Genomic DNA, 10952 nt, shown 5'->3' with positions numbered 1-10952 from the left:
TGACTCAATAAGAGAAAGTCATCAAATATGCATTAGCTCCAATTGGTGGAAATAGGAATGTTATCTCTTCAATTGAAAATGTGGTGCGATAACAAAATTCTTGATGGTTGCAGATAAATTACTTCGAATGTGATATGCAACATCTGTTGAAAGAATTTATTGAGTATAATTTTTTATAACTGTAATGGGTTTGTTCATTCACCGTCCTATTTGTGTTGTTATTTAATTTTTTTCTTGTTTCATATAATTTTTGTTATTGTTTTACGTCCCATCATTTCAGGATATAAGAAAAATTCAATAATCGTTTTTATAGAAATTCATATGTTAAATTTTATAATTATTCAGATACATCAACTAATCGAACAAAGTACTAATCAATAATACAACAAATGGTCTTATATACATTATTTTGATGATTTTTTGAAGAGTAATTCATTTAATTCAATAACGTGAAATATAACATCATTATAGAGCTCGATTTGGAATTTTGAAATAGAAATTTTGATGTCTACGAAAATTATTTCTTTTTTTTTTTTTAGTTACACTATATTGATTGAATTTTTCGGTCTTAAAACCCTTTTTCATTTGAGATGCTGTAATTTCAAGAATTTTCTTGATCAGACAAGCATTTCTCAAGCATGTATTCGAATGAATTTTATCCTCTTCTTTTGTTTTGTCTTCTTCATATTCAGGTTTTGAGTTCATATTCACAATAACTGAATCATTTTTCATTTTAATGTTGTGTTTTTCTGCATCACAAATTTTTCCGCGATACGGCTCAGTTGTAGATTTCTCAGATTTCCAACTGATATTTGACACATCCCTTAACTCGCCATTTTGAATATCTTTCACTTCGTTAACTATTTTCTTGATCAGTAAAGTATTCCTTATGTTCAGTTTATGATTTTCCAATTTCCTCCATCCCGATTTCAAAATCACCTTTTCATTCATGATGTTCATGTTTTGAATTGTTCAATTACGAAAAATATTGAAATTATTCACTTTGCAAACACGTTATTCACAGAATGCCTTTCACGAAAATACTGAGGTAATTTTTAAGTTTCAGGCAACTTATATATATCTCTTCTTTCTATAATGACTCAATAAGAGAAAGTCATCAAATATGCATTAGCAACAATTGGTGGAAATAGGAATGTTATCTCTACAATTGAAAATGTGGTGCGATAACAAAATTCTTGATGGTTGCAGATAAATTTCTTCGAATGTGATATGCAACATCTGTTGAAAGAATTTATTGAGGATATTTTTTTATAACTGTAATGGGTTTGTTCATTCATCGTCCTATTTGTGTTGTTATTTAATTTTTTTTTGTTTCATATAATTTTTGTTATTGTTTTACGTCCCATCATTTCAGGATATAAGAAAAATTCAATAATTGTTTTTATAGAAATTCATATGTTAAATTTTATTATTATTCAGATACATCAACTAATCGAACAAAGTACTAATCAATGATACAACAAATAATAATAATAATAATAATAATAAGATTTATTTCCCAGAAATTAATACATATACAATCAGTTATGAAAAATCATATTTGTAGGTAATTCACAAAAAATGCAAGAAGAAAAAAAAAACAATAAGCAATCCAAACCGGGATCGTATGCAAGAGTGAAAATTAAAAACAGATCGCTCTCAATGTTCTTAGAGTGCCATTAACCAGAATTCACGGTAATCCTGTCAATCTCATCCGCGGACACACCTCTCAACCAGATCTTCAACCACTTTTTATATAATGTTGGACTATTCACATTTCTGATATGAAGCGGAACCAGCGAGAAGACTCTTGGAGCCATATAATAAAATGATCTCTGACCTACTGCTTTTGTTGCTCTTTCAGTGACATATTCCGATCTTTTTTTGTGCCTAGTGTCGTGAGTATGGCTTATAGACGGCAATTCCGTTTTCCTTTTGTACTGCTGGCAAAGAACTCTAAAATAATAAAGTTTTTCCAATTCTAACATGGTTACTTCCTCGAAGAGTTTTTGGGTGGGATAAGTCCGTTCCTTGTTATACATAATCTTGAGGAAGGTTTTTTGTAAAACTTTGAGTTGTGTTTTGTGACATTTGTACGCTCCACCCCAGGATGATATTCCATATTGTAAGTGCGACTCAACCAGTGCATGATACAAAATTTTGAGAATACCATCGTCCATGATTCTTTTCAGGCATCTGAATGTAAATAATAGGGATCTAAGTTTCTTCGTCACCCTGGCGATGTGAAGGTCCCATCTAAGGTGTTCGTCGAATTCCACTCCAAGATAAGTTTTCGATTTTATGCACTCAATTACACTGCCATTCCTCAATACCAAATTCTGAATCCTGGGTAAGCCAGATACTCTGTTAGAGAATACCATGCACTTGGTCTTTTCCATATTCAGCATCAAGTCCATTTCACTTAACCAATTTCTCATCTCTTCCATTCCATTCTCGGCCTTATCCACAACTTCCTCCCAGGTAGAGCCAGTAAACAGGATCACAGTGTCATCTGCGAAGGACGATATTTCTGCATCCACCTCAAGAGACAGGAATCCATTTATATAGATGAGAAATAGTACAGGTCCTAGGACCGTCCCCTGGGGCACACCGGTCAAAACCTCCTGCCCCTCACTCACGACTCCATTAACCTCCACGCATTGTTTTCTATCCTCAAGATACGACCGGAACAAATCACCCGCTACTCCTCTTATACCAAGGTCCTCCATGACGTCCAACAGTTTGCGGTGGTTGACAGTGTCAAAGGCCCTGGCCAAGTCTAAGAAGAGTCCCATCGTACATTTTCCCCCATCGAGTGCTCGATAGATACCATTCGTCAAACAAACAATAGCATCATCCGTTGATCTCTCCGGTCTGAAACCAAATTGTTTTTTGGAAAGCAAATTGTTTCTCTCCAGAAACTCGACCAGTCGTACCCTGATCACCTTTTCCACAACTTTTGCAATGGTACTAATCAGTGAGATTGGCCTATAGTTGGAGAGACTTTCTCGATCACCTTTTTTGAACAGAGGTTTTATCATAGCCGTCTTGAGGTTGTCTGGAAACTTTCCTCTTTCAAAAATAACATTCACCAGGCACGCTAGAGGTTCCTTTATGTGTTCACCAATAATTTTCAGATGTTCTCCAGTTATTTCATCGAAGCCAGGGCATTTATGATTTTTTAGTCCATTTATTATTTCAAGCACTTCTCTTCCATCTGTCGGCCTCAAGAACATTGTTTTGCTCTTTCTGTCTCTCCTCACAATACGGGTCACTGGTCTCCTGATCTGATTAACCATCTCTCCACCCAAATTCACAAAGTATGAATTGAACATCCGAGCAATTTCATCTGTATCTGTGATGCTGGTACCTTCTTTATTGATCTTATATATTCCAGGTTGGGTCTTCTCACTTCCCGTCAGATCTCTGATATTGGACCAAAGAGCTCTTGAATTATCCTTATTTTTTCCTATCTGTTCTGAGTAGTAGTCTTTCTTCGCTGTTCTAATCAGATTGGTGAGTTTATTCTTATATGTTTTGTATTTGTGTAGTAATTGAGCATCGTTCGGGTTACTAAGTACCAACCTATAAATCCTTTGTTTTTCATCAACAGACTTTACCAAACCCTTCGTTATCCATGGTTTTCTCTTCACTTTACGGCTTTTAATATGTCGTCTGGAAGATGATGCCACAGCACTTCTTATCTTGTTGAGCAAACATTCAGACATCCGGTTCACATCATCCAAACAGAAATAGTCACTCCAGTCTTCCACCTCCATGGTCTCAAAAAGTTTTTTCCGATCTAATACAACTCGTTTTTTTGATGGAGGTTGTTCTCTAATGGTTGACATTGGACATATTCCAAGTATAGGGAAGTGATCTGTAACATTGCAGTGGAGGACATATGACTTGCATCCTGAAGGGTTCACCGGATTCTTGATAAAGATATGGTCCAACAAAGTTTGGGACTCACCCTGTACTCTCGTATATTTATCAATCATTGAATTAAAGCCAAATTCTCCTAGTATATTCAGATATTCATTACAAAAATCAGTATCTGATTTAATATCTATATTAACATCACCGACAAAAAAATACGTATATTTGTTGTCCAGGCAGTAGTTCTTCATGTAATTATAGAGATGTTCATTGAATTCGTACGGACTGGATGAGGGAGAACGATAGAGGGCATCAACTGTAATATCTCTGTCTACGCCTTTGATGGTGAGGCGAACTGTCCTTATAATACCAAGATCGAGAAAAAAACACTGAAACACCAGTTTCTTTTTTATATACACGACAACTCCGTCGTTCTGATTATAATCTCCTGAGTTATAAATTATTTCGTATTCTGGCATTTTGAAAAGGTTGATATCCGGAACACACCATGTTTCCGTGAAGACTATAACATCAAAATGGTAATCGAACTTTTTCAGTAAAATTGACATTTCATCGAAGTTTTTATTGATGCTTCTAATGTTCGCATGAAAAACAGCAAATCCCGCCTTCTTGGCTACCCCATCAATGATCCTAAAGCCCTGGTCGTCGTCCACTTCAGTCGATTCGTACTGCAGATGTTCGAAATCCCTTATATATTGATCCATCCCAAAACTCTTGTAGACCTAACAAAAAAAAAACGAGCACAAAATGAAAACAATTCAAGTAATGTGAAAATAAATCAGGATAATCCCACGAAGAATTCTTGTAGTAGGAGTTACTAATCTACATCAACAAAATGTTGCACACATAACAAGCACACAAATAATACAGAAACTAATCTCTGAGACTCGCTTTAGCCGAGTTTTTTCTTGTATTTGGTCGATCTCTTGCCAAAGCCCTTAAAGAATTTTGTACAGTACCTGGTTTAGGCGTAATGGAAGACCCTCTTTCAGAAACGCTGTTGGTTGTTGTCAGTTTCACTGGTTGGGTTGGCGGGGGCAGTTTCACCGTAGATTCACCTGGCTTTGCGTGTCCTATTTCTTCCTTTGTAGACTTGGTTTGGTGGATTGGTGTACCTGGATCACTATGCGGTCTACTGGGAAAACACTCAAAACCTTCTTCCTCTAGACATTCAAGATCGGCTGGAGTGAAGACACGATCGTCCATATGAAGTCTTCCTTTCCTAATGTAGCAATTGGTCACCCCTCTTTGTTTGGCAGAGTAAAGATGTTTCCTCAAAATTTTATTCTCAGATCTCTGCTGTTCAGTGAGATCCTGCGTGATCCTTATTGAGGAACCCTTTAGGTTCTTAGTATTCTTGAGCACTGTGAGTTTCCTCAAATAGGATGTAAATTCAACCTTTATAGGACTATTTTTATTCCTCCCTAGTGTAAACAAACTGTTGATGTCACCTTCCACCAGTTTAACTTTCAGACTATTTCCAATAAACTCTACAATATCCTGAACTCCAACTATCGCAGTGTGTCTCTCCAAACCAAAAATTATAATTCCGTTCCTTCTTCGTTCTCTTTCCAAGTATTCAACTCTCCTCTTCAGTTCATCATTTTCTTTTTCCGCTTTGTTGAGAAGGTGACTAATCTCCTCGATTTTCAATGAAAGTTTCACCTCTAATGCTCGTAAAAAAGATTTTACATCTTCATTTCCCTTTACAATCTCATCTCGAAGTTGTATGTTTGTCAACTCAACTCCTGTCATTTCTCGAAATGAAATTTCACAAATTCCACTCGATGCGGTCCTGTTTGAAAATTTCTTATCAACCGTCGCCGTATGGAGAGACTGAAGATAAGCGATTAATCTCCCGATCAATCGAGTCGATTAACTTCAAAATATTAATATATTACTAATTAATAATATACATATATCATTCACCAAATGTGGCCAAAACAAATGTACTTCCTCTAAAACAGTTCACGAAAATTAATTCGGCAAAATTCAACACAAAATATCAGATTTACTCAGAGCGCTACTTCAACGAATAATCTATATTTCACTTGTATGTTATTTGGTCTTATATGGTCTTATATACATTATTTTGATGATTTTTTGAAGAGTAATTTATTTAATTCAATAACGTGAAATATAACATCATTATAGAGCTCGATTTGGAATTTTGAAATAGAAATTTTGATGTCTACGAAAATTATTTCTTTTCTTTTTTAAGGTTACACTATATTGATTGAATTTTTCGGTCTTAAAACCCTTCTTCATTTGAGATGCTGTAATTTCAAGAATTTTCTTGATCAGAAAAGCATTTCTCAAGCATGTATTCAAATGAATTTTATCCTCTTCTTTTGTTTTGTCTTCTTCATATTCAGGTTCTGAGTTCATATTCACAATAACTGAATCATTTTTCATTTTAATGTTCTGTTTTTCGGCATCACAAATTTTTCCGCGATACGGCTCAGTTGTAGATTTCTCAGATTTCCAATTGATATTTGACACATCCCTTAACTCGCCATTTTGAATATCTTTCACTTCGTTAACTATTTTCTTGATGAGTAAAGTATTCCTTATGTTCAGTTTATGATTTTTCAATTTCCTCAATCCCGATTTCAAAATCACCTTTTCATTCATTATGTTCATGTTTTGAATTGTTCAATTACGAAAAAGATTGAAATTATTCACTATGCAAACACGTTATTCACAGAATGCCTTTCACGAAAATACTGAGGTAATTTTTAAGTTTCAGGCAACTTATATATGCCTTTCACGAAAATACTGAGGTAATTTTTAAGTTTCAGGCAACTTCTTTCTATAATGACTCAATAAGAGAAAGTCATCAAATATGCATAAGCTCCAATTGGTGGAAATAGGAATGTTATCTCTTCAATTGAAAATGTGGTGCGATAACAAAATTCTTGATGGTTGCAGATAAATTTCTTCGAATGTGATATGCAACATCTGTTGAAAGAATTTATTGAGTATAATTTTTTATAACTGTAATATGTTTGTTCATTTACCGTCCTATTTGTGTTGTTATTTAAATTTTTTTTGTTTCATATAATTTTTGTTATCGTTTTACGTCCCATCATTCCAGGATATAAGAAAAATTCAATAATCGTTTTTATAGAAATTCATATGTTAAATTTTATTATTATTCAGATACATCAACTAATCGAACAAAGTACTAATCAATGATACAACAAATGGTCTTATATACAATATTTTGATGATTTTTTGAAGAGTAATTTATTTAATTCAATAACGTGAAATATAACATCATTATAGAGCTCGATTTGGAATTTTGAAATAGAAATTTTGATGTCTACGAAAATTATTTCTTTTCTTTTTTAAGGTTACACTATATTGATTAAATTTTTCGGTCTTAAAACCCTTTTTCATTTGAGATGCTGTAATTTCAAGAATTTTCTTGATCAGAAAAGCATTTCTCAAGCATGTATTCAAATGAATTTCATCCTCTTCTTTTGTTTTGTCTTCTTCATATTCAGGTTTTGAGTTCATATTCACAATAACTGAATCATTTTTCAATTTAATGTTCTGTTTTTCTGCATCACGAATTTTTCCGCGATACGGCTCAGTTGTAGATTTCTCAGATTTCCAACTGATATTTGACACATCCCTTAACTCGCCATTTTGAATATCTTTCAATTCGTTAACTATTTTCTTGATGAGTAAAGTATTCCTTATGTTCAGTTTATGATTTTTCAATTTCCTCAATCCCGATTTCAAAATCACCTTTTCATTCATTATGTTCATGTTTTGAATTGTTCAATTACGAAAAAGATTGAAATTATTCACTATGCAAACACGTTATTCACAGAATGCCTTTCACGAAAATACTGAGGTAATTTTTAAGTTTCAGGCAACTTATATATGCCTTTCACGAAAATACTGAGGTAATTTTTAATTTTCAGGCAACTTCTTTCTATAATGACTCAATAAGAGAAAGTCATCAAATATGCATAAGCTCCAATTGGTGGAAATAGGAATGTTATCTCTTCAATTGAAAATGTGGTGCGATAACAAAATTCTTGATGGTTGCAGATAAATTTCTTCGAATGTGATATGCAACATCTGTTGAAAGAATTTATTGAGTATGATTTTTTATAACTGTAATGGGTTTGTTCATTCAAGGTCCTATTTGTGTTGTTTTCTATTTTTTTTTTGTTTCATATAATTTTTGTTATTGTTTTACGTCCCATCATTTCAGGATATAAGAAAAATTCAATAATCGTTTTTATAGAAATTCATATGTTAAATTTTATTATTATTCAGATACATCAACTAATCGAACAAAGTACTAATCAATGATACAACAAATGGTCTTATATACAATATTTTGATGATTTTTTGAAGAGTAATTTATTTAATTCAATAACGTGAAATATAACATCATTATAGAGCTCGATTTGGAATTTTGAAATAGAAATTTTGATGTCTACGAAAATTATTTCTTTTCTTTTTTAAGGTTACACTATATTGATTGAATTTTTCGGTCTTAAAACCCTTTTTCATTTGAGATGCTGTAATTTCAAGAATTTTCTTGATCAGAAAAGCATTTCTCGAGCATTTATTCAAATGAATTTTATCCTCTTCTTTTGTTTTGTCTTCTTCATATTCAGGTTCTGAGTTCATATTCACAATAACTGAATCATTTTTCATTTTAATGTTCTGTTTTTCTGCATCACAAATTTTTCCGCGATACGGCTCAGTTGTAAATTTCTCAGATTTCCAACTGATATTTGACACATCCCTTAACTCGCCATTTTGAATATCTTTCACTTCGTTAACTATTTTCTTGATCAGTAAAGTATTCCTTATGTTCAGTTTATGATTTTCCAATTTCCTCCATCCCGATTTCAAAATCACCTTTTCATTCATGATGTTCATGTTTTGAATTGTTCAATTACAAAAAAAAATTGAAATTATTCACTTTGCAAACACGTTATTCACAGAATGCCTTTCACGAAAATACTGAGGTAATTTTTAAGTTTCAGGCAACTTATATATATCTCTTCTTTCTATAATGACTCAATAAGAGAAAGTCATCAAATATGCATTAGCTCCAATTGGTGGAAATAGGAATGTTATCTCTTCAATTGAAAATGTGGTGCGATAACAAAATTCTTGATGGTTGCAGATAAATTTCTTCGAATGTGATATGCAACATCTGTTGAAAGAATTTATTGAGTATAATTTTTTATAACTGTAATGGGTTTGTTCATTCACCGTCCTATTTGTGTTGTTATTTAATTTTTTTTTTTGTTTGATATAATTTTTGTTATTGTTTTACGTCCCATCATTTCAGGATATAAGAAAAATTCAATAATCGTTTTTATAGAAATTCATATGTTAAATTTTATTATTATTCAGATACATCAACTAATCGAACAAAGTACTAATCAATGATACAACAAATGATCTTATATACATTATTTTGATGGTTTTTTGAAGAGTAATTTATTTAATTCAATAACGTGAAATATAACATCATTATAGAGCTCGATTTGGAATTTTGAAATAGAAATTTTGATGTCTACGAAAATTATTTCTTTTCTTTTTTAAGGTTACACTATATTGATTGAATTTTTCGGTCTTAAAACCCTTCTTCATTTGAGATGCTGTAATTTCAAGAATTTTCTTGATCAGAAAAGCATTTCTCAAGCATGTATTCAAATGAATTTCATCCTCTTCTTTTGTTTTGTCTTCTTCATATTCAGGGTTTGAGTTCATATTCACAATAACTGAATCATTTTTCAATTTAATGTTCTGTTTTTCTGCATCACGAATTTTTCCGCGATACGGCTCAGTTGTAGATTTCTCAGATTTCCAACTGATATTTGACACATCCCTTAACTCGCCATTTTGAATATCTTTCACTTCGTTAACTATTTTCTTGATCAGTAAAGTATTTCTTATGTTCAGTTTATGATTTTTCAATTTCCTCAATCCTGATTTCAAAATCACCTTTTCATTCATTATGTTCATGTTTTGAATTGTTCAATTACGAAAAAGATTGAAATTATTCACTATGCAAACACGTTATTCACAGAATGCCTTTCACGAAAATACTGAGGTAATTTTTAAGTTTCAGGCAACTTATATATGCCTTTCACGAAAATACTGAGGTAATTTTTAAGTTTCAGGCAACTTCTTTTTATAATGACTCAATAAGAGAAAGTCATCAAATATGCATAAGCTCCAATTGGTGGAAATAGGAATGTTATCTCTTCAATTGAAAATGTGGTGCGATAACAAAATTCTTGATGGTTGCAGATAAATTTCTTCGAATGTGATATGCAACATCTGTTGAAAGAATTTATTGAGTATAATTTTTTATAACTGTAATATGTTTGTTCATTTACCGTCCTATTTGTGTTGTTATTTAATTTTGTTTTTGTTTCATATAATTTTTGTTATCGTTTTACGTCCCATCATTTCAGGATATAAGAAAAATTCAATAATCGTTTTTATAGAAATTCATATGTTAAATTTTATTATTATTCAGATACATCAACTAATCGAACAAAGTACTAATCAATGATACAACAAATGGTCTTATATACAATATTTTGATGATTTTTTGAAGAGTAATTTATTTAATTCAATAACGTGAAATATAACATCATTATAGAGCTCGATTTGGAATTTTGAAATAGAAATTTTGATGTCTACGAAAATTATTTCTTTTCTTTTTTGAGGTTACACTATATTGATTAAATTTTTCGGTCTTAAAACCCTTTTTCATTTGAGATGCTGTAATTTCAAGAATTTTCTTGATCAGAAAAGCATTTCTCAAGCATGTATTCAAATGAATTTTATCCTCTTCTTTTGTTTTGTCTTCTTCATATTCAGGTTTTGAGTTCATATTCACAATAACTGAATCATTTTTCAATTTAATGTTCTGTTTTTCTGCATCACAAATTTTTCCGCGATACGGCTCAGTTGTAGATTTCTCAGATTTCCAACTGATATTTGACACATCACTTAACTCGCCATTTTGAATATCTTTCACTTCGTTAACTATTTTC

General features: G+C 32.0%; 1 protein-coding gene across 1 annotated transcript; it reads right to left on the bottom strand.

The window, feature by feature from the left end:
• Positions 1–4641: 4641 nt before the first annotated feature.
• On the bottom strand, positions 4642–5655 carry LOC123673374. The gene has a single exon (XM_045607860.1). The coding sequence runs from the start codon at positions 5653–5655 to the stop codon at positions 4774–4776; it is 882 nt and encodes a 293-aa protein (XP_045463816.1). The 3' UTR covers positions 4642–4773.
• Positions 5656–10952: the final 5297 nt, after the last annotated feature.

The sequence above is a fragment of the Harmonia axyridis genome, chromosome 2 (genome assembly GCF_914767665.1).
Source record: "Harmonia axyridis chromosome 2, icHarAxyr1.1, whole genome shotgun sequence".
Classification (NCBI taxonomy): domain Eukaryota; kingdom Metazoa; phylum Arthropoda; class Insecta; order Coleoptera; family Coccinellidae; genus Harmonia; species Harmonia axyridis.
The sequence above is the reverse complement of the archived record's forward strand: the minus strand, read 5'-3'. Positions and strand labels throughout refer to the sequence as shown.

What these genes read in the sequence shown, in the direction of transcription:
- LOC123673374 (XM_045607860.1), bottom strand. Translation starts at nt 5,655, where the DNA reads ATGACAGGAGTTGAGTTGACAAACATACAACTTCGAGATGAGATTGTA.